The 23,861-nt window shown below is 43.4% G+C and overlaps 1 protein-coding gene across 1 annotated transcript in view; it reads right to left on the bottom strand.

The window, feature by feature from the left end:
* Positions 1-3,326: 3,326 nt before the first annotated feature.
* The window catches only part of LOC136144121 (phospholipid-transporting ATPase IB-like), a 93,779-nt gene continuing 73,244 nt past the window's right edge, over positions 3,327-23,861 (bottom strand). The window contains exons 30-37 of the mRNA XM_065901795.1: positions 22,249-22,310; positions 21,260-21,316; positions 18,263-18,370; positions 17,692-17,780; positions 12,726-12,818; positions 4,069-4,277; positions 3,725-3,929; positions 3,327-3,579 (exon numbers count right to left, since the gene is read on the bottom strand). Coding sequence (XP_065757867.1) covers positions 3,327-3,579; positions 3,725-3,929; positions 4,069-4,277; positions 12,726-12,818; positions 17,692-17,780; positions 18,263-18,370; positions 21,260-21,316; positions 22,249-22,310 — 1,076 coding nt within the window. The remainder of the gene's footprint in view (positions 3,580-3,724; positions 3,930-4,068; positions 4,278-12,725; positions 12,819-17,691; positions 17,781-18,262; positions 18,371-21,259; positions 21,317-22,248; positions 22,311-23,861) is intronic.

Genomic DNA, 23,861 nt, shown 5'->3' with positions numbered 1-23,861 from the left:
GCATGCAGCCCTGGAAATGTGAGTGAAGAGACTCTTAGTCCACAAGATGGAGACAAGGTATGTGATGTTAAAACAGGTCCAAGCAGAGCTCAGAGGAGACTGGAGGGAGGCATCTAGGTTGGGTGAAGGAAAGAGGCGGTGCATTTCAGGTGAGACTGGAGCCTCTGCAAAGACACATAGGTCTGAAAACGGACAGCAGGGCATCTTGACTGGATGAACCCGTGGAGAGGTGCTGGAGCCCCAGGCAGGGAGGAGAGATCAGGTAGGCGGATTCTGCAGGGGGTCGGCATGTGGGTGGGTTGGGGAAGGGGGATTCAACCATCTCTGGTAGAGTTGCCAAGGTTATGTTGTTGTGATAACTCTACTGGGATCTGAAGATGGCCTGAACAGGTGAACTAAAGAGGGCAAGGAGCTTGATCAAAGACAAGAGACACAAACTAACATTTGTCTCCTGTTAGTCACAGGATACGTCCTGGTTGTGCCCACCATGAAGCTGATTCCTTCCCAACCAAAACAAGCAGACACTTCTGAATCTCTGACATGGGCAAGCATAAAATTCACTGTTTTCAGATCACTGACTACTTGGAAGAGGAAACTAACCATAAAGCAATTATACACCAATAAAAAAAATTTTGATAGGAAAAAACAGACAAACCACTTCTTTTGAAATTTCTCATCATTCAAGAAGGTATAGGAAAATTATTTTAATCACTGGGTATACGGGGTTAAAAATGTTGACTACTACTGTTTCCAAAGCACCTTTTATAAATTCATTCAGGTAACTTGACAATGAGAAGGCAGCGACAGAGGATGAAAGGAGCTTTGAGTAAACTCCAGGAGATGGTGAAGGACAGGGAAGACTGGTGTGCTGCAGTCCATGGGATTGCAGTCACACACAACTTAGTGACTCCACAACTACTTAACAATTATTGAACACAATATAATGCCTACCACCTGCAATTTGTTTGAATTACTGGCATTTGTTTTCCCAGTCAGTACTTTCTAGGAAGTATTTCCTACTCTGTGCACAAGGGTACCATTTATTTTCCCCCTAAAACCCTACTTAAAGTGAAGTCACTCAGTCGTGTCCGACTCTTTGTGACCCCATGGACGGTAGCCTACCAGGCTCCTCTGTTCATTGGATTTTCCAGGCAAGAATACTGGAGTGGGTTGCCATTTCCTTCTCCAGATCTTCCTGACCCAGGGACTGAACCCAGGTCTTCCGCACTGTAGGCAGATACTTTACCGTCTGAGCCACCAGGCAAGCGGAAAACCCTCTCTGAACACATCCTAATACCTTGAAGTAGAAGGAAGCTGCATGACCAGGATGGAACGCTCTTCCAGGCCTCAATTGCTGCTCTGGGAGCAAATCATGTGAAACAAATATTCACTGTCAGCCCAGATGTTTGATTTGCTGTTAATACACAGCCAATTTGATTTTCACCCAGTGCTCGGGGGGAAAGAGGAATAGAAAAAAATATAAACTGTGGACAAAACAAATGCAGATCTGGTAGGTGGAAAAGCTACAAACATCAACATTGGACAAGTCTTCTTTCTTCCTATTCAGGGAAAGTGCTGCGCCCTGCTGTCTTTCCATCTGATTGGCAGCATTCTAAAATTTTTGAATCATTATTTCAAGGGAAAAGATTTCTGTAGATTTTTGCCCTGACTCAGAACCATTTCTAGAAAAGTGAATAAATTTTAATTCCCCATCCTTACTTATATTTTATGAATTCACATGCATGAATGTGAGTAAATACCAGGAGACACAGGAGGACAGAAGAGCCTGGTTTGCTGCAGTCCATGGGGTCATAGAGAGAGACATGACTTAGCAGCTGAAAAACAACAAATGACGGGAGGTTGAGTGTTTGCTGACGGCTGTGTAGAGCTGGGAGTTTTGAATGTTGCTTTAACCTAGTTTAGATCTAAGGCAGTCAAATAAGCAAGTATCAAAACAAACTAACAGAAAGGGGCCACTAAAAAAAATAAAGCCCCCTTCAGAGAAATAATCAAAATAATGTGATCAGAAGAGTGCTGAGAAAGGTTTGTATTTATTTGCTGTTACCACTTGCACTAGAAGCTTCAGGAATTTGATGTTTAAAAAGTTCAAATAGCTAAAGAACATGAACAAAACTAAAAGCCAACAGCAGGCTTCTGGGAAAGTATTTTTCCTGCACGTGATTTTTGGTGAGAGGAGGAAACAGAACACAGGGCTCAAAGAATCAGTTTCCTTACTTACCACCTCAAGAGCCACATCTCCATCTCTTCAAGCCTGAGGTCTGAGCACTGCAGCAGGTGTGCACGTGACATCCCAGGAAGGGTTTGTTTTTGTACAACTTGGACTGACCCAGGCCGAATGACACAGCATCCAAGAGGTCCCACAGATAGATACAAGACACTGGTCTCCCAGCGACAACACTATATAATCAACACCACAATCAGCGGGAGGTCAGATCACTTTGAGAAGCTGGCTCCCCAGGTGCTGGGGTGGATTCTACTGGGATGTACCCACCCAGCCCTCTGAGACATGCCTAGGGGAGTATGGTACCTCCAGTCTCCACCTGCTCTACCCATCCAGCTTCCCTCTGCCCAAAGTCACAAGGCACTGCTTTTCAGAGATCGATTTGTGGGGCTGCCCAAAACCTTCCTAAGGCTTCACAGCCAACAAAACCGTATCTTATCATGATGAGGTCACCCAGCTGTTTTCAAACAGAATCTATTGAAAGGCAGAAGAAAACTAATAGTGTGCCTTTACTGAATAATACTCCCCCTTTGACTTGGGTGAACCCAAAGAATCAGAAGGATTTGCTTCCATTGAAGCTAGAAGTTTTAAGTCGTCAACCTTGCGCTTGATGTTTTCCTGGTCCAGGGAAGACACCCTCATGACCCCAACACTTCTGCCCGCTCCATAAGGGGCAGGTGAAAACAGTAGCCAATCCTTACTTTTTCCAAGTCAAAGGAGGAGGATGCGGAGTAACACAACCTTCAGCTATGCACATTAACTGCACCACGAAGGAACTGCAAACAAATTGTTTTTGTATCACCAGGGGAGGGCAGCACGCTCCCCACGGTCTAAACACCCACTGTCTAAATCCAAAGGCTTCTTGAAGCCCTTGTCTGCCCTGAAAAGCCCAGGGGTTCAGGGCTCCCCTCTACGAATGCAACCCAGCGGCTTCCAACATCAGGGCCGCCCCAGACAGAGACCCAAGGCACGTACAATACTCTTTCCGAACTGGGCACCAAGCGTGCACCGCGGACACGGCTTTCTGGGTCCTGGCCACCCTCATGAAGCTCAGCCAGGCCTGGGCGCCTAAGGGGCCAGGAAACTAAGGATCGGCTAGCAGGTGCGTCCGAGGCCCCGCGCGCTCCTCGCATGCAAAAACCCATAGTTGGGCGCCCGGGCTAAGTCTCCCCTGCGGGCCGGAGCGCATCGTGTGCGTGGAGACCCCAGCTGAACTGGCTGGCTGACCCCCCGACGAGTCGGGGAATTTCCAAACCCGCAATAACCGGGTGCGCCGCGAATTAGTCTCTAACAAGCCCAGCTGTGCGTCCCCGCGCAGAACAGCCGCGAGCTTGGACCTTGGAAGAGACGTGCCCGGCTCCGGCTGACCCACCCCTGGGTCCGAGGACATGCGACGCCCAACGGGGTGTCGGGGCACTTCTCCCCTCTAGTGAACTCACAAGCACGTGCAGCGCACACACCTGTGCACACCCCTGCGCCCACCTCCGTCTCCGCTCCCCGTAGCCGCCCGCCGCGGACCTGCTCACCTGCGGCTGCAAGGGGGTGCACAGAGGGAGGGAAGGCCGGTGTCGCGCCTCCAGCGCCCGAGTCGCCCCCGCATCGGTTCGAGCCCCTACCCTTTCGAAGCCAGTCACCCCGTCCCCTCCTAGGTCCGGGTGGCCCGGCGTCCCGCACTCAACCGGTGGGGCTGGAGGAACCGGGGTTGATAAAAAGAGTCCAGGAAACCGCGAACTTAGGGGGCTTTTCAGGAGCTGGGAAGGGGTGTGGCTGCCGGGGGGCGCCCCTTGCTTGAACTTTGGGAGCGCCTCGGGAAGCCTGCTTCCTGCCGTCGGGTGTGGCGTTCGCCTCGCGAACTGGAAGGATCCGCCGGCTCTGCGTGAGCGGGGGACTGCACCCCGCGCGCACTCCCACGCCCTCCCAGCGCGCGCTGCTCCTCCCCGCTCGGCCACGCCTCGCCTCGCCCCGCGCCGCACCCGGCCCACCTGCGCGGGCTCCGTGCGCCTGGACTTCCGGAGCATCCTGGGTCTCTAGCCACCTGCGCAGAAAAGAGGCGCCCTAGAGGTGAACGTGCACGGAATCCGTGCTCTGTCGAAACAAAATTCTTGAGCAGTGACTTGTCCAAGGGTATCTTACTCAACTTTTGATTGTTTTTGGTTTTCAGAGTATTAAATGTGGCTGCTGTCTTTGCGCACAGTTCATAAATGTAAAAAAGTTTAAGGTAACTAGACAAAAATACCAACTTGAGAGCTTCAAAACCCAAATTCAGAGCGTGGGTGTACAATCGTTTATTTGCCGGCGAATATTGTGTTTCATTCTATTAATACTAGGTTGTGGATCAGTAGTGGACCAGGTGCAGACATCCCCCGAAGGATCAAATCCTCGAGGTCACTTGAAGCTGAGGCTGGCCTATATTTCCAGGAAATGGACAGACCACCTGGTGTCCTAGTTCTTAAGAAGCCAATCAAACAGCAACAATAGACGGAAAGCTTGAGCAACTAGCCTTGGAAAACGCAGGCCAGCAAGAGACCGCACATGTCTTTAATAAGTTCCTTTCCACAAAGAAGCCTCCCAAAAAGGCTTCCTGCCCAGAAATGAAGTTTTAACAAGGAGCTTTGGAACAAGACATTTTCCCAAATAATTAACATAGGATGGTCCATCATTGGGTTGGTTTTTGGTCAGGAAATCTTTTCTCAGTAAGCCTCACTGGCTGGAGAAAGGATATTTTTCAGGAAACAGGTGAGATGCTGTCAAAGTAAAGTAGGCATGTAATACTTTTTCCCTAAGCACACTGTAACCTGCATGGTGTCAGGCATTGTTTTTCTTGTTTCCTGCTGGTACCCCTAGCAAAGTGTGCAGCCTGTACTATCTGCATAATTTTGCTACAATCACATAAAAGCATGGACGTGGTAGCTTTGAAATGTCTGAATTTATCACTTTTGAAATAGGTGATTAAAAAACTTCATGGTTTTATTAAGATATAATTTGTATACCAGAAAATCCACCCTTAAGTGCATAGTTCAGTATTTTTAGACTATTACAGAATTGTGCAACTAGCACCACCATCCAAATGTACAACATTTTCCTCACCCTCGGAAGACACACTGTGCCCCTGAGCAATCGCTCCACCTTCCATTCAGCCCCTCCACCCCCAGCCCTAGGCAACCACTGGTCTACTTTACATCTGTAGATTTGCTGATGACTTTCTTGTGAATGGAATGATGTTGTATGTGGCCCCTTGATGTTGTTTAGTCGCTAAGTTGTGTCTGACTCTTTGTGATCCCACGGACCATAGCCCACCTGGCTCCTCTGTCCATGGGATTTCACAGGCAAGGATGCTGGAGAGGGCTGCCATGCCCTTCTCCAAAGGATCTTCCTGATCCAGGGGTCGAATCCATGTCACCTGCATTGGCAGGTGGATTCCTCACCACTGAGCCGCCAGGGAAGCCCGTGAGCCCGCTTAGGACTGGCTTTCTTTTTACTTAGCATAATGTTTTTAAGGTTTATCCATTTTGTGTGTGTTTCATTCTTATTACAGCTGAATAACATTCCATCTTATGGCTATACCTCATTTTATATATTTGTGGATAACTTTTTGAGGTATTTATGGGCTTTTCTCCCAGTGTTTTCCTTGTTGTCTTATTTCCATTCAAACAGGTCTCAGGATTTTCAGTTTGTTTCCTCAGAAGAGTCTTTGGCAGCATGGAAAATCGACATAGTTTACAAAAATTCTCAGTCTTCACTCCTAAAAACTCAAGAGGTAGAACAGGGCTTGAGGAAGGGCGCTCTCTACCTTGGTCTACCGGAGAGATCTGAGAGACATCTCTTTGTCCCCTCAGAGTGCACTGGGTAGACAGTGTGCCCTAAGACAGGAATGTTAGGCCATGGGCATGGGGGTCCCAGCTTCCCAAAGGCTCCGGTGCGCTATCCCTGGCACAGACGCCTCGTAAAATGGCCAGGCCAAAAGAAAGCACGTGTCTTTAATGGTGACCTGTGTGGGCAGATGACAGAAGAATGGAGGAGCCTAGTGCTTTGCAGCATCTGAAACCCTGGAGAGTTCATACACACCTGAGGCAGAATCACAAGAATGACTGAGAGTGAAAAAAAAGAAAAAAAAAGAATGAGGTTGAATTATCTACTGGCCCTGATGTGGGGGGGAATCAGGGGAGGATGAGACACAGTCATTCTCGTATGCCTGGTTTTGAGGCTCAAGATCAGTCTACACTATACTTGTTACATGAGTTCATTGAAATCAAGAATATGGTGCACATCTCATACTTATCAGATAAAACTCCAACATAACAGGACAGGACATTCTACTTAGAAAAATGTTTTATATGCTGCCTGCGCCTCTTAGTCTGTGACTTTCCTGCATGGCCCCTTTCCAATGAAGCAAGACAAGTTTATTATGCAACATAATATCCTTGACATTTTTTTCCCCAAAACAACCTGTACCAAAAGTTTAAATTTTGGTAAAACATAATACTTTGTAATTTTATACTTCAGACTCAACTGATAAATCATCTCACAGCTACAGGAAAAATAAATAAATTAGGTAAAACATTGAAGACAAATTAAGAAAAAGCACATAGGGTTCCCCATCATCTATACCCAAGGGTAGTGATTTAATCAGTATAGAAATAACAAACTGGCCAGAGTCACAGGAGTGTTGAGGAGCGTTGGCTCATTGCAGCTGTCCCCAGAACAGACACAAAAGGGTAGGACCCAGAGATCCAGCTCTTACTCAAAGGTGGCAGAAGGAAAAGTCGCCTGGGGGTTGCTTTTGGTGGTGTCGTAAGATCGGACTAGTTCTTCCTGAGAAATCACAGCTTGTTCTACCTGAGAAAATGCATACCCATCTGAAAGAGCAAAGCATGGGGGATGCTGTTAGAAGGCAAATACGTACAGTGAACATTCTGGTGACAGAAATCAAAACCCCTCCCTGACTGGGACACATTGGCCACCTCAAGCAGGGTGGCTGAGACAGGGAGAGTGGTGAGGTCTGGGGAAGGCTTGGCGTTGGGGCAGTTTGCAAACCTAGCTGCGTCAGAACCACCGACAAAGACTTCTCTGCATCCTTCTTTCTGGGGCCAATGGATCTGCATGGTTGGACATGGCTGGGTGCTTTTTAAAGTTCTCCCAAGGATTCTGATGTGGTGCCCGATGCTCCTTGAGAGCCATGTCCTGGAGGATGCAGCCTGGCCAAGGGGCTCAGGAGCTCATGCCTGTCTCTATGGGGCTGTGGCCCAGCCTAGTCTGAGCAGCTCAAGAGGGGACCCACGGGCCCCTCACTACATTTTCCTACCGCCATTCAAGAGAAGAGGCCCTGGAACAGTCTGAGTCTTGAAACTAAAACCTACAACTGAAACCCAGAAAGGTAAGTTTTGAAGCTGAAAACATGCTGGGGGACAACATGCAATATTAATAGTAAACTTGGTTAAAAAAAAAAGGTCCATCATGCTGGAAATGTCTCTGTTTTAAAATTTAGCTGATTTAACTAGGAATTCAAAGTGCTTTACTTGGGTTGACGTGAATAACAGGGTCATGGGTAGAAGTTCCCAGAGGGAATAACTCATTGACCAGCACTCTCTCTCTGGGAGAGTCAAGCCTAGAATCATTTCTGAAAGAGATATCGGCTCTCATGGGGCAATGAGGAGAGCTGACGAGTATTTCCTCTCTTCTCTAACTTCTGACCTTGACAGGTCAGACCTAGAGCAGTCTCACATTTGAACAATATTAATACATTTGGATTAAAACATGACCCAGAGCGAGCACATGCTGCTTCCACACACTCCCAAGGTTTACTACGGCTCACCGATGACAGTGGACTTACTTGTGAGTGGCCATGCTCTTTAGAAGCAGAAAAAGTAACTTGTGTCCACGTGTTGTGAACTGGCTTATGTGCTTGTGTGTGGAAGGAGAGAGGGATGTGGTGGTCCACAGCCTTCTCTGCATGGAGAGCCACCCCGGAACTGGTGAGAAGCCTAGTACCCCACACAAAGGCAGGACCAGCGGTTCTCAAACTAGAGTGGGCGCCACCACCAGAGGGTTGATTCAGTTAGTCTGCAGTGGGGCCCAAGAGCCAACAGTTCTAGCAACTTCCCAGGTGACACTTCTGCTCCTGGGTTAAGGACAGTGAATGGAGCACCACTGTTTTAGGCCATTTTCACACAGTCTTGGAGTGCATGCAGGTAGTGGCTTCCCACTGCCAGGGATGACCTTCCTCCCATTCGGGATGGCTCCACCCAGAATCTCAAGGTGGACTCTGGGTTGGCACTTCTCGGGTGTCATGGATTCTCTGCGAGGCTGTGGGGACAGGAGGGAGTGCCCTTGGCAGCAAGTCTCTGAGAAGATTTTCTGAGCACAGAGGCCTCCCCTGCCCAAGCAGAAGTCCAGGCTCTGTCGGCAATGCAAACTGCCAAAGGTGGAAAAACCACTGTCCTTCACTTTATCTTAAATGTTCTAGACACAGAAACATGGAGGGCTGTAAAAAAAAAAATATGAAAGCAGCCCCACCCTTGTAAAATGAAGATGTGTTCGCATTTTAAATGGTCTCTTTGTTCTGCATTAATGGTTTAAAAAAATTCAGGCGGTTACCTACCTTTTTAAAAATGTGGTTAAATGCGTGTAGCATAAAGTTTACCATCTTAAGGATAGGAAGCGTCCAGTCCAGTGACACTGAGAACAGACACAAGACTGTGCAGACACCCCCATCCTCTGGCCCCGGAACTCTCTGCCTCTCCCACCTGAGACTCCCCTCGCCCCACCCCTGGAAAGCCTGCTCTCCCTCTGAGAATCTGACTGCTCCGGGGGCCTCATGTCTGTGGGGTCACACAGTACTTGCCCTTTCGTGTCTGGCTTATTTCACTCAGCATGCGGCATTCAAGGAGGAGGCCCTCACGTTTGACCGCCCCTCCTTCTGTGAGTCAGTGGCATCTCCGTGTGGAGTGTGTGACTTACGTGGGGCACCTAGGTCCACAGAGTTGTTCCGGAAAACCACCTGACAGGACCTGGGACTCACGGACCTTTGGAGATCCACCTCCTCCACCTTGGGCCTAAATCAAACACAGACTGGCTTTAGTTCGTTGCGTACTAAGTTGTTTTAGTCATGTCTGATTCTTTGTGTCCCCATGGACTGTAGCCCACCAGGCTCCTCTGTCAATGGGATTCTCCAGGCCAGGATACTGGAGTGGGTTGCCATTTCCTACTCCAGGGGATCTTCCCAACCCAGGCATCGAACCTGCATCTTTGTGTCTCCTGCATTGGCGGGCAAGTTATTTACCACTAGTGCCACCTGGGAAGCAGATTTAAAGGGATTTGTTGGAGGAAAAAAAAGTTTCAAGGTAAAAGTAAAAAAAAATCTTCCTTACCACTTGGAGAATGTTCTTACATTTAAAATAAAATGGATATTATCCAGACACTCTCAGTAAGATGCTTCTTCTAAAATAGCATTTTGCTGTGAGCATCTCTTATGTTGTTGTTTAGTCATTAAGTCACGTCCAACTCTTTGTGACCCCATGGACTACAGCATACCAGGCTCCTCAGTCCTTCATTATAGCCCAGATATATATATTCCACTATAGCCATCATCTAGAGTGGTTCAAGACTCTTTTTAAAATTATTTTTAAATTTATGACAGTGCTGGGTCTTCGTTGCTTTGCACAGGCTTTCTCTAGTCTTGTGAGTACAGGCTTCTCACTGCGGTGGCTTCTCTTTTTGTGGCGCACAGGCTCTAGAGTGCACAGGCTTCAGTAGTTGCAGAGTGTGAGCTTAGCTGCCCTGCGACATGTGGAATCTTCCCAGACCAGGGGTCAGCATATGGGATCTTAGTTCCCGGACCAGAGGTCAAACACGTGTCCCCTGCATTGGCAGGCGGATTCTTAACCACTGGACCACCAGGGTAGTCCCGGTCTGAGACTCTTGACAATGTATGTCAAGACAGGTCGGTTCTGGGCATGAGAGCGTCTCCAGATCCCAAGGCTGACTAGGGGACCACGCAGGAAAGCCAACAGTGAGAGAACTAAGAATCTTGAACTCCTACAACTTTTTCATTTCTTGCTCTCTTCCTTGGTGAGCTGATGATTTTCTATAGTGATAAGCATGATTCCTCTTTCTTTACTTTTGTGTATTTAATATAAGTTTTTTGCTTTGTGGCTACCATGAAGCTTACACAAAACAATTTATATTGGTAACAGTCTGTTTTAAGTTGATAAAAATTCAAGTTAGAATGCATTTTAAAACCACACTTTTACAACATGGATTTGATCTTGGCACTGGGAAGATCCCCCAGAGAAGGAAATGGCAACCCACTCCAGTGTTCTTGCCTGGGAAATCCCATGGACAGAGGAGCCTGGCGGGCTACAGCCCATGGGGTCACAAAGAGTCGGAGACAACCTAGCAACTAAAACAAACAACAACAACAGTGCTGTAGTATATTGATGTTGCAATTTACATATTTTTATCTTGTGTATCCATCAACAAATGATTGTGGTTTTAGTTATTTTTACTACTTTTGTCTTTTAACTTTCACATTAGTGAAGGTTTATAAGTGATTAAACTCACCACATTCACATCAGATTATTCTGAATCTGACTATTTACCTTTATCATTTAGATTTATACTTTCACATCTTTTCCTTTTCCTTCTTAGTGCCCTTTTATTTTGGCTTAAAGAAGTCCCTTTAACATTTCTTTCTCTCTTTTTTTTGGCTGTACTGGGTCTTCGTTGCTGCACGCGCACTTTTATCTAGTTAAAGAGAGTGGGCTCTACTTTCTAGTTGCAGTGTGTGGGCTTCTCATTGCCGTGGCTTCTCTGGTTGTGGAGCACGGGCTCTAGGGCACCTGGGCTTCAACAACTATGGTGTGTGAGCTCAGTAGTTGTGGTGTACAGGCTGAGTTGCGCTGTAACATGTGGTGTCTTCCCGGACCAGGGGTCAAACCCATGTCTCCTGCATTGGCAGATGGATTTTCAACCACTGGACTGCCAGGGGAGTCCCCCTTTGAAGACCAGTCTAGTGGTGATAAATGCCTTCAGCTTTTGCTTGTCTGGAAAACTCTTTATCTCTTCTCCACTTCTGAAATATACCTCTGCTGAGTGAAGTATTCTTGGTTGGTGCTTTTTTTCTCCTTCAGCATGATACCCTACTATCTCTCAGCCTAGAAGGTTTCTGCTGAGAAATCCTCTCATAGCCTCATGGGCATCCCCTTCTGTGTCATGAACTTCTTTTCTTTTGCAGCTTTGAGGAGTCTCTCTTCATCTTTGATTTTTCACAGTTTTATACATATAAATATATATATATACATATAAATACATATTTATATTTATATGTATATTATACATATCAATATATATATATTTCAGATGATAAAGAATCTGCCTGCAATGCAGGAGATTTGGGTTTAATCCCTGGGTCGGGAATATTCCCTGGAGAAGGAAATGGCAAGCCATCCCAGTATTCTCGCCTAGAGAATCCCATGGACAGAGGAGCCTGTTGGACTACAATTTGCTAATGAGTCTCAGTGAAATATTTTAGGGGTTGAATCTGATTGAGGCTTTCTTATGGCTTCATGTATCTGAATATGTAGACATATTTTTTTTAATTCTCTTGGGTAAATACCTAGAAATGGAGCTGCAGGGTCACAGGATAGGTGTTTGCTTAAATGGATTAGAATGACCAGTTATCCAAACTGATTGTGCAAGAGTCCTAGCCAGTCTTCATTCTCATCACACTTGGTACTATCAATCATACATATTCAATAGATGCCAAATACATGGATATTGGTTAATCACCCCATTCATTTGCTTTAGATTTGCCTGTACTACAATGTTGCTTCCCCCTAGAACTTTTAAATATGCTTTTGGGTCTCTTTACCCAAGCCACACCATCAGTTGTTTTCCATCCTTTCCTTTCCTTTAAGCCTAACAAAGCACTTAAATGTAGTAGGTATTCAGCATATTCCAAAGATTGATTCTTTGCCTTAGAAACCCCGCAAAAACACTCCAGATTCAGAGAATGCTGACTGGAAACTCCAGGTTACGCCCAGGCCTCCAGTGAAAGCCCAGAACAAATGTCCAACATGGTTACTGAGGAGACCCGTGGTCCTTTCACTCAGGACAGCTCCCAGGTTATGTCAAGCAGTTGGAACTGATCTCTCTCTGGGGCTGGTGTGCATGCAGAGGTTAAAGTCTTGATGAGAGGAACGAGATTTCCTGAGGAGATCCCTGCCCTGGGCATGGGATGTGAGGAAGAGGAAGTGAGGAGGACCTCAGGGTTTGGGGCCAGGAAGCCATTGTTGAAAGGAAGACCATGGAGGGGTGCAGCAGAAGAGGGGCCTGCCCTACTGGGGATTCGATGCTCAAGATTCCAAGAGGACCTGGGAAACCATGGCGGGTCAATCCCCATACCCCTGGGAGGGAAAGGGGAGGAGGGGGAAAGAAAAGGGAAACAGGTTTTTCACAAGAATCAGGATGAAGGGAACTGCCTCACCTCCGAGCAGAGTCTCTGCGAAGTACCTGAACTCCGCTGCTTTCCATCTCCCGAACGTCCTCCAGCAAAGTTCTGTGGCAGGTGTTTCTAATCCTGTAAGAGACGGAAAGAGAAAAGGGACATAACACATGCGCTCTGCACACTGGGAGTGATGGTTTCTCCCCTCCTGGATGACAGCTGGACACCCCTTGGCTACAAGCAGTGTGGAGGGACGCAAGGCAGCATGTCTTGTCTGCGTGTGAGCAGCAGCCCCTACTTTTCTGGTAACTGAGAGCATAACTGCTGCTGCTAAGTCACTTCAGTCGTGCCTGACTCTGGGCAGCCCAGGGACTATAGCCCGCCAGAATCCTCTGTCCATGGGATTCTCCAGGCATGAATACTGGAGTGGGCTGCCAAGCCCTCCTCCAGGGGATCGTCCCAACCCAGGGATCAAACTCGCATCTCCTATGTCTCCAGTATTGGCAGGTGTATTCTTTACCACTGTGCCACCTGGGAAGCCCCGAGAGCATTACAGATTTGGACAATGTGAATTAGCAACCAGCCACCTCAAATACTGCTGACTGTCTGTAAGAGCCTGGATGTGTCTGGGTATGTGCTGAGCCTGCACACCACAAATACTGAGTCTGTGTGCCACAGCTACAGAATCCACGTGCCGCAACGAGAGCGCTCACGTGACACATCTAAGATCCTGCATGCCAGAACTAAGACCCAATGCAGCCAGATAAACAAATAAATATTTTAAAAAAATTTTAATTTCATGAGTTCTTTAGCATTTAAAGTGAAAGTGAAGTTGCTCAGTCGTGTCCAACTCTTTGCGATCCCATTAACTATAAGCCTACCAGGCTCCTCCATCCATGGGATTTTCCAGGCAAGAACACTGGACTGGGTTGCCATTTCCTTCTCCATTTACATTTAAAATTTACCTTTACATTTACGTTTACATTCCATTTACATTTACATTTACATTTACCTTCAGTATTGGAGACAGGGATTTCTAACACCTTAGTCTTTTCCCCACCCCCTTTCTGTTAGACTTAGTAAAAAAAAAAAAAAAAAAAAATTGAGATCTTCTAATAAGACCTTCTAAAACTAACACCAAAAAAAAAGAAAAAAAGATGTCCTTTTCATCGTAGGGGACTAGAATGCAAAAGTAGGAAGTCAAGAGATACCTGGAATGACAGGCAAGTTTCACCTTGGAGTACAAAATGAAGCAGGACAAAGGCTAACAGTGTTTTGCCAAGAGAATGCACTGGTCATAGCAAATACCCTCTTCCAACAACGCAAGAGATGACTCTACACATGGACATCACAGATGGTCAGTACCGAAATCAGATTGATTATATTCTTCACAGCTGAAGATGGAAAGCTCTATACAGTCAGCAAAAACAAAACCAGGAGCTGACTGTGACTCATATCATGAACTCTTTATTGCAAAATTCAGACTTAAATTGAAGAAAGTAGGGAAAGCCACTAGGCTATTCACTTATGACCTAAATCAAATCCCTTACGATTATACAATGTAAGTGGCAAATAGATTCAAGGGATTAGATCTGGTAGACAGAGTGCCTGAAGAACTATGCACGGAGGTTTGTGACATTGTATAGGAGGCAGTGATCAAGACCATCCCCAAGAAAAAGAAATGCAAAAAGGCAAAATGGTTGTCTGAGGAGGCCTCACAAATAGCTGAGAAAAGAAGAGAAGCAAAAGGCAAAGGAGAAAAGGAAAGATATACCCATCTGAATGCAGAGTTACAAAAAATAGCAAGGAGAGATAAGAAAGTCTTCCTCAGTGAACAAAGCAAAGAAATAGAGGAAAACATTAGAATGGGAAAGATTAGAGATGTGTTCAAGAAAATCAGAGATACCAAGGAAACATTTCATGCAAAGATGGGCACAATGAAGGACAGAAATGGTATGGACCTAACAGAAGCAGAAAATATTTTTAAAAAGGTGGCAAGAATACACAGAACTATACAAAAAAGATCTTCATAACCCAGATAACCATGATGGTGTGATCACTCACCTAGAGACAGACACCTAGAGTGTGAAGTCAAGTGGGCCTTAGGGAGCATCACTACGAACAAAGCTAGTGGAGTGATGGAATTCAAACTGAGCTACTTCAAATCCTGAAAGATGATGCTGTTAAAGTGCTGCACTCAAAATGCCAGCAAATATGGAAAACTCAGCAATGGCCACAGGATGGGAAAAGGTCAGTGTTCATTACAGTCCCAATAAAGGGCAATACCAAAGAATGTTCAAACTACTGCACAATTGCACTCATTTCACAGTCTAGTAAAGTATGCTCAAAATTTTCCAATCTAGTCTTCAACAGTATGTGAAGCGAGACTCCTAGATGTTAAGCTATGACAAATCTAGACAGCATATTAAAAAGCAGAGACATTACTTTACCAACAAAGGTCCATATAGTCAAAGCTATGGTTTTTCCAGTAGTCATGTATGAATTTGACAGTTGGACCATAAAGAAGGCTGAGTACCAAAGAATTGATGCTTTTGAACTGTAGTGTTAGAGAAGACTCTTGAAAGTCCCTTGGACTGCAAGGAGATCAAACCAGTTAATCTTAAAGGACATCAGTCCTGAATATTCATTGGAAGGACTGATGCTAAAGGTGAAATTCCAATACTTTGGGCACCTGATGTAAAAAAATGACTCGTTGGAAAAGACCCTGATGCTGGGAAAGATCGAAGGCAGGACAAGAAGGTAACAACAGAGGATGAGGTGGTTGGATGGGATCACCGACTCGATGGACATGAGTTTGAGCAAGCTCCAGGAGTTGGTGATGGACAGAGAGGCCTGGTGTGCTGCAGTCCATGGGGTCACAAAGAGTCGGACATGACTGAGTGACTGAACTGAACTGAACTGACTGAGAGGAGCCAGAGATCAAACTGCAACATCCATTGGATCATAGAGAAAGCAAGACAATTCCAGAAAAACATCTGAATGACTGAGTGAGTGAAGTCACTCAGTCATGTCCGATTCTTAGCAACTCTATCAACTGTAGACTTCCAGGCTCCTCCGTTAATGGGATTTTCCAGGCAAGGATACTGGAATGGGTTGTCATTTCCTTCTCTAGGGGATCTTCCCCACCCAGGGATCAAACCCGCATCTCCTGTGTCTCCTGCATTGCAAACTGATTCTTTACCCATTGAGCCATTGGGGAAACCCAGAAAAGCATCTACTTCTGCTTTATTGACTACACTAAAGCCTTTGACTCTGTGAATCACAGCAAACTGTGGAAAATTCTTCAAGAGATGGGAATACCAGACACCTTACCTGCCTCCTGTGAAACCTATGTGCAGGTCAAGAAGCAACCGTTAGAACTAGACATGGGACAACAAACTGGTTCAACCTGGGAAAGCAGTAGGTCAAGGCTATATATTGTTACCCTGCTTTCTTAATTTATATGCCGAGTGCATCATGAGAAATGCTGGACTGGATGAAGCAAAGCTAGAATCAAGATTGCCAGGAGAAATATCAACAACCTCAGATATGCAGATGACACCACCTTTATGGCAGAAAGCAAAGAGGAATTAAAGAGCCTCTTGATGAAAGTGAAAGAGGAGAGTGAAAAAATTGGCTTAAATCTCAACATTCAAAAACTAAGATCCTGGCATCTGGTCCCATCACTTCATGGCAAATAGATGGGCGAACAATGGAAACAGTGACAGACTTTATTTTCTTGGACTCCAAAATCACTGCAGATGGTGACTGCAGCCATGAAATTTAAAGACACTTGCTCCTTGGAAGGAAAGTTATGACCAACCTAGACAACATATTAAAAAGCAGAGACATTACTTTGCAGACAAAGGTCCATCTGGTCAAAGCTATGGTTTTTCCAGTAGTCATATATGGATGTGAGTTGGACTGTAAAGAAAGCTGAGTGCAGAAGAATTGATGCTTTTGATCTGTGGTGTTGGAGAAGACTCTTAGAGAGTCCTTTGGACAGCAAGGAGATCCAACCAATCCATCCTAAAGGAAATCAGTCCTGAATATATACTGGAAGGGCTGATTTTGAAACTGAAGCTCCAATATTTTGACTACCTGATGTGAAGTGCCGACTCATTAGAAAAGACCCTGATGCTGGGAAAGATTGAAGCAGAAGGAGAAGGGAATGACAGAGGATGAGATTGTTGAATGGCATCACTAATACCATGGACATGAGTTTGAGGAAGCTCTGTGAGATGGTGAAAGACAAAGATGCCTGGCGTGCTACAGTCCATGGGGTTGTAAAAAGTCAGACATGACTGAGCAACTGAACAACAAATCTGATAATATTGGCTCAGACAATAGAGGTATCTGCCTACCATGCTGGAGACCCAGGTTCAATTCCTGGCAGGAAGATCCCCTGGAGAAGGGAATGGCTAACCACTCCAGATTCTTGCCTAGAGAATCCCATGGGCAGAGAAGCCTGGTGGGCTACAGCCCATGGCGTTGCAAGAGAGTCAGACACGACTGAATGTCTAACACTTTTTCAATCTAATATTTAAATGTTCTGGAAGAACTGGATTTGAAAGACCCCTATGCCAAATTTTTTTAAAGTAAAGAATGACTTTCTAATTTCAGTATTTCCCTTCTAGTTCTTATTTTATCGTTAATTCTTAATCTGTGATCATCTGGTATCACATTTTGTTTCCTGTAAAGTAGATAAGAGTTCCACACTGAAGAGTGAAGAAATGGACCTCTTTTCAGAAAAAAATTAGGAACTTTATAATATTTCTACCAAATTTCCCTCTCATACATTTGATTCCATCTTTTTTTCCTAAATTGATTGCTGGTAAATCTCCAGTGGCAAAAAGCAAAAGGCATTTTCTCCCTTTAAAAGCTCCATGGCATTTAATATTCACAGGGTGGCATTAAACTAAGTGTTTAATTTGAGAGCCATACAATTATAAAGGATAATTAACTATGATAATATATTCTCTGGTTACCACTTCATTTTTCAACTTACGATTTCCACGCTACATTTTGAATCAGGCACACAATCGGGACAATGAAAAAACCCAGCCAAAAGTGTGGACACATCAGAGCCATATTGACCTGCGAATAAGCAGAGATAAGGGACATTTAAATAAGAATCTTTTAGTTTGCCGACAATGAGCACAAAGAGCAGCTTTTCGTTTCCTCCCCTCCACAAAAAAACACAACTTGGAGATGTCAGGAAAGGTACGGATATGAATCCATATGACTGCAGTCATATGAATCTAGAACTACTAAATCAATTAAATAAACAGGTATATAAAACCTAAATATAGTATTAACTAACTTAATTTAATACCTTCATTGAAACGTTCAAAATGCAAAAAGAGAATCTTGAAAGCGGCAAGAGAGAAGTAAATCACCGCATACAAGGATCCTCAGTGAGATCACTAGCAGATTTCTCATCAGAAACACTAATCAGACCAGAAGACATTGGGTCCATAAATTCAAAGTGCTAAAAGAAAAATACTATCAAACAGAAACCCAGTTTCTGGCAACACTGTCTTTCGAAAGTGAGAGGGAGAGATTTAGAGCACACTCACCTGTCCTGTCATCTCAGGAGCAACAGCAACAGTTGGCCAGAGGGAGGAGTAAACCGCAAAAAACCCCAGCCAAATCATTATGCTGCCCCAAATGGCGAAATGGGTAAACTGCAGACAGAAGAGTAGCAGAAATATTTCAGCCTCCTCTATTTAAAAGGACATTTTTAAAAACTCTGTTAATCAGCTATCAAAATCCATTTGTCCAAACCATAAGTTCTCATATGAAGAAGTTGATCATTTTTCAATTTGTTGGTATTTGAGACTTCCTAACATCTTTCTCAGAATACTTTGCTATGAACTCAAGGCACCGTTGTATGGCAAGTATCAAAAACAACTGTACCTTGTTCACCCAAGCCAAGTGATGTTCAGAGTCTTCAGCAAAAAGATCGACTCTTAATAGATGTGGTTCATTACAACTGCTGGGTGATTTAATGAGACTTGGGCTTCTGTCTGTTTATTAATACAAAGTTCTTTACAGTAAAAAAAAAATTTTTAATACAAATCATTGAGAGATAAAAATTTGAATGTATCATACTTGCTCCATATGAATAACTGTGGAACAATGGCAGAAGTTGTGATCCTTAGACTGACCGGAACTGGTAGGCTTTGTGTACGTATCAACTGTATATGCCATTCTGGCTGAGACTACAACTTAAGTACCACTGACCAGGCCTGAGTCTGGGAACTGATACCAGATTCTGCGATGATAGGTGCTAAAACAGTAGACCCTTCTGTGGATCTGTAATCTGTTGCTTTGAGCAGTTGGTGTTAGCAGGAGAATAGTGAGGAAAATGACTAGGAGACCTGTGTTCTATCCTTGGCCACAGTGGGTACACCACTTAAACTGAGCAGGCCTAAGATGTATTATCTATACATAATAAGGCAACTGGCTAGACTAGATCAAGTGTTCTTATCCTAATTGTTTTTGTTTAGTTGCCAAGTCGTGTTCGACTCTTTGAGACCCTGTATACTGTAGCCCATCAGGTTCTTCTGTCTATGGGATTTCCCAGGCAAGAATACTGAAGTGGGTTGCAATTTTCTGCTTCAGGGGATCTTCCCGACGGGAATTGAACTTGTGTCTCCTGTGTCTCCTGAATTGGCAGGAGGATATCCTAATAGGATTTTGGTTCTTTTCCTTAATATTTTGTTCAGAGATGACTAAGTAATGAGCAGTATACTGAACAAAAACTATAGAGAAAAACCCCCAAATCTGTTACTTCTCCGAGTATATATTATTTGCTTAGGAGTCATTTTCAAAGGCACTTTTTCACGCTCCTTAAAAATAGCCTCTAACCCAAACAATTCTTTCTCCGATTAGAGTAAACAGAACTGGTCTCTTGAGGACTCTGTCTCATGATAACACAGATGATGGAGAAGAGGATCAGTTTGAAGCTATGAACTTCAAACTCTCCAGAACTGCAGTGAGTTTTCCTGTAAGAGTTCCCTTAGAGTCGGCATCATGCATCATATGCAATGTGAGATATTCTGTGTGGCTTCGAGAGTATTTTCGGACGAGTCTCTGTTGGGATCATCACCTTCTGGAGGCAGCCAGCCCCCATTGTTGCTTAGAGTTGTGTTCTGTGTCTCTCTGCCCTTGCTCGCTTTCTGCACCTGATCCGTGGCTTCCAGCATCACCCTCCTCCCCAGTGAAGACACTGCCTCCTCAGCCCTCCCCATAGGCAGGGCAGCATCAGCACAAAGGTGAGAAACAAGCCCTTCTCTCTCCTGCCTCCATCACCACTCCTTCCTAGCCCCCAGGTGAGCTGTAAGGCGGGAGCCCAATCCGTCTTAGGCCAGAAGAGACACCTCGTGTAGTTCTAAGTGTGTTTTGACCTTAAATTATTGCCTTATTCACAAATGAGGTTCAGAAATGCAGATGACGGAAGCGGTCTATGCTCCATAAATATGGTATAATACAATTAGATTGCCTTATAATTTGTAATAAAATGTTTTTTCTCATAACTCCTTGGTTCCAACTTAGTGTTGGGGTCCAGAAGGGATGGTGACAGTCAGAACTCTGAATTGATTGCATCAGAAAAGGAATATATCATAGGCTGCAGCAACTTAGTTCTTCAAAAGTGACAAACACATGAAAATTCATTTTCTCTCAGAAACTTTTTGAGTACAACTTGAGACACAACTTATTTATAGATGTAAATACGTATGTGCGGATACACATACAATTTATTTAAACTATTGATGTCATAAAAACTAAAATTCTGCTTAATTTATCAGAAATTACACTTCTAATAATATCCTAAGGTAATCATTACTCATATCTGTAAGTACATCTGTATTGATAACAGTACTGATTATATATCATTTACAGTAACTAAAGTTAAAATAATTTTCTAAAACTAATACAAAAATTTTTAATAAATAAAGTAATGCAAATAACAAGCACCCATGTGCTGAAACATTATTCCGTCAATTAATAAGGCATAAAAATTAAAAACTTGGAAAAACATTAAAGATCTGTCATTAAGTGAAAAAAAGCAACTTGTAAAATATTAGGTACATTATAATCTTGTTTTTATAGAGGGGTGGGGGGAGACTACATAGAACAAAGACAAAGAAGCCAAAATGTCAACATCATTGACACCGAAAGGAATAAGCGGTATGTATTTTCCTTTTTTTTCTGTATTTGCTAAATTCTCTCTTATCATTCTGTACTTGGATAATAGTGAATTAAGGGTCTCAATTAATGTCGTGATAAAGTGAATCTATTTCAAATGTAAGGCAGGGAAATGAATATTCAATTAATGTCATGATAAATTGAATCTGTTTCAAACATTAGGCAGGAAAATGAATATTCGACTAGCCATTAGATGACTAGTATGCCTTTCCTCTGGTTTAAATAATCATTCAAACATATAACACAAGAAGTAAAATGTGGAGACTAGGAAAAAAAGGCTTATTACTTTTCTGAAGCTGAAGAAGGACATCAGCATGCCAACAACTATACTAGATTAAGGAAATATCTTAACAAATACTCACTTTATTCCAAGACAGTGTTTCCAAACCAGCTTTCAGACAAACAGTGACAACAACATACTGTGCAAGGCGCCAGGTGCAATACAAAGGGAAAGAGATTGGAGAAAACGTATTAAAACTTTCCATTAGAATCTGCCCCTCCACACATGCTTCCTGACCCTCACCCCATGGCTCTCTACCACGTCTGCTAAGCTGTGATGTCATTAGGTTGCTAAGTGTTTTGCTGCATTTTAGTAATAGAGAAAATGCTACACTTTCAATAAGTGTTCCTTATTTGGCAGCTCTGAATCATATGATGAAAATCCCATGCTTATGTTTTCAGCTCTTCTATTTATATTCTTTATGAACAGTGTGGAAGATCTGACTCAGATTAGAAGTGGATTACAATCTCTTGTGACTGTGCTGACCCTCAAAGCAAAAACTGCAAAACAATCATTTTGCTGACTAGATCAGAAAGTGTGATATGATCACGCCCACTGGCCTTGAACTATGGTGGGGAAGCAAATATTTCTATCACTAAATTTTTGCCAACTCTACTGGGGATAAATAGCTAAGGTTTTTCAAGATTCACAATACCCTCTGATCCAGAAATTACACTTCTGGAAATTTATCCTAAGATATAGTTACTCATGGGCATAAAGAATCATCTTTGCAGCATTGTTCATAGTGGCAAAGAATCCCAAACAACCTTCACATCCACTAGCTGGAGGCTAGTTGAATAAATAATGGTGAGTTATCTACACAAGCAGCCCTGAAAGGTAGACTTTCATGGGCTGATTTGAAGCCATCACCAAGGCAAGTTATGTAATGACAAGACACAGAAGAACACCCCCTGCATGAACAACAACAAATGTATATGCATTTCACATTTCTAGAAACATAAATAATGCAACCATTATAACAGTGCCTTCTTGAAAATCACTACTGTCACTAATGCTTTAATTGTTTCATTAAACACTAGGATAAGCGATAATCTACATGGATGATCTTACCGTATATATAAAATTTCCAAGAAACAAATAGTCTGTAGTGTAACCACCTTGCGAGACCATATCTGAAAAGTGAAAAATTTATTTTTTAATCTTTATAGAGTCTGAGACATAGATTTTTTTAATTTATTTTTACTAAAGGTACCCATACTGGACACCAAAAATGTTTATCAATTATTGGTCACATTTCTCAAGTGTTCTGTCAGTGACAACAATGCTTACTTGGCCTACCACAATTGTGATATTTTTTTCCTCTTCTTACATCCTCCAAGGATAGATTTAGAAACAAATAAATAAATTGCAAGGAGTACATGAATGTGATTATTAAACCTAGTGTCACATGCATCTAAACCATCTAGCAGAATCTATAAATTAAAAGCCCAGGGACTTCCCTGGTTGTCCAGTGGCTAAGACTTTGTACTTCCAATGCATGCGGCCAGGTTCAAGTCCTGGTTGGGAACTAGATCCCACATGCCACAACTAAGACCCAGTGAAGTTAAATAAATAAATAGATAAGAATAAATATTTTTTAAGAAAAAGAAAGTTTTTTAAAAACAATCCAATTAGTGACGCCAAGTAGCAAGACAAGGATTTTAAGGAATTTTGTCATCACATTTTTCACACTATTTCTTCTCCAGGATAACTAAAATAATAAACCTAACAGATAAAGTTAAAATAGAATTTCATATACTTTTTAACTATTCTTAAGTCTGCTGTAAACTTACAAATTTCATTCTAAAGGGTCAATATTATCTCAAAATTAGGATAATTTCTTAAGATCTTCTTTACACTTTTAAAAATTCTCAATAAATATTGGTGGACCTGGTCCTGGTTGATATAGAAATTTTTAAGTGCAAATCCCTGACCCTTAACCCCAATTCAGGTAGCACACCCATATATTTGAGGCTCACTTATTTTCCTGATTTATGTTTTATGTTTTTTCCTGATTTAGAACTCACTAAAACATGCAATGTCTACTCAGTCGCTCAGCCATGTCCGACTCTTTGCTAGCCTTTGGACTGTAGCCTGGACTCCCCTGGTAGTGCTAGTGGTAAGAACTTGCCTGCCAGTGCAGGAGATGCAGGAGAGGCCGGTTGCATCCCTGGGTCGGGAAGATCCCTTGGAGAAGGAAATGACAACCCACTCCAGTATTCTTGCCTGGAGAATGCCATGGACAGAGGAGCCTGGCCGGTTGCAGTCAATCAGTGCACAAAGAATCAGACATGCTGAGGACACATGCAACGTGTATGAAGTTGTATATCATGGTTTCAATTTTTTTGTTTAAATATTAATGATGTTGAGCATGTATTTATTAGTTATTTGTCTATGTTCTCTGGATAAATGTCTATTAAAATCCTTTGTACATTTAAAAAAATTGGGTCATTTGTTTTTTTATGTTGAGTTATAAATCTCTATATACTCTGGATACAAATCTTTTGTTATCTGTAACTTGTGTATCCTTTGCTCCATTCTGTAGATTGCATTCTCACTTTCAGCTAATTTGACACTTTCCAGCTATTATTTCCTTGAATAATTATTTTTTCTGCTTCATTGGTTTTTCTCCTCTTGTTCTGGTATACCCATTGTGCTTCTGTGGGTGTGCTGAAAGGCACCTC

This window comes from Muntiacus reevesi, chromosome 11, assembly GCF_963930625.1.
Source record: "Muntiacus reevesi chromosome 11, mMunRee1.1, whole genome shotgun sequence".
Classification (NCBI taxonomy): Eukaryota; Metazoa; Chordata; class Mammalia; order Artiodactyla; family Cervidae; genus Muntiacus; species Muntiacus reevesi.
This window is presented reverse-complemented; position numbering and strand designations above follow the sequence as displayed.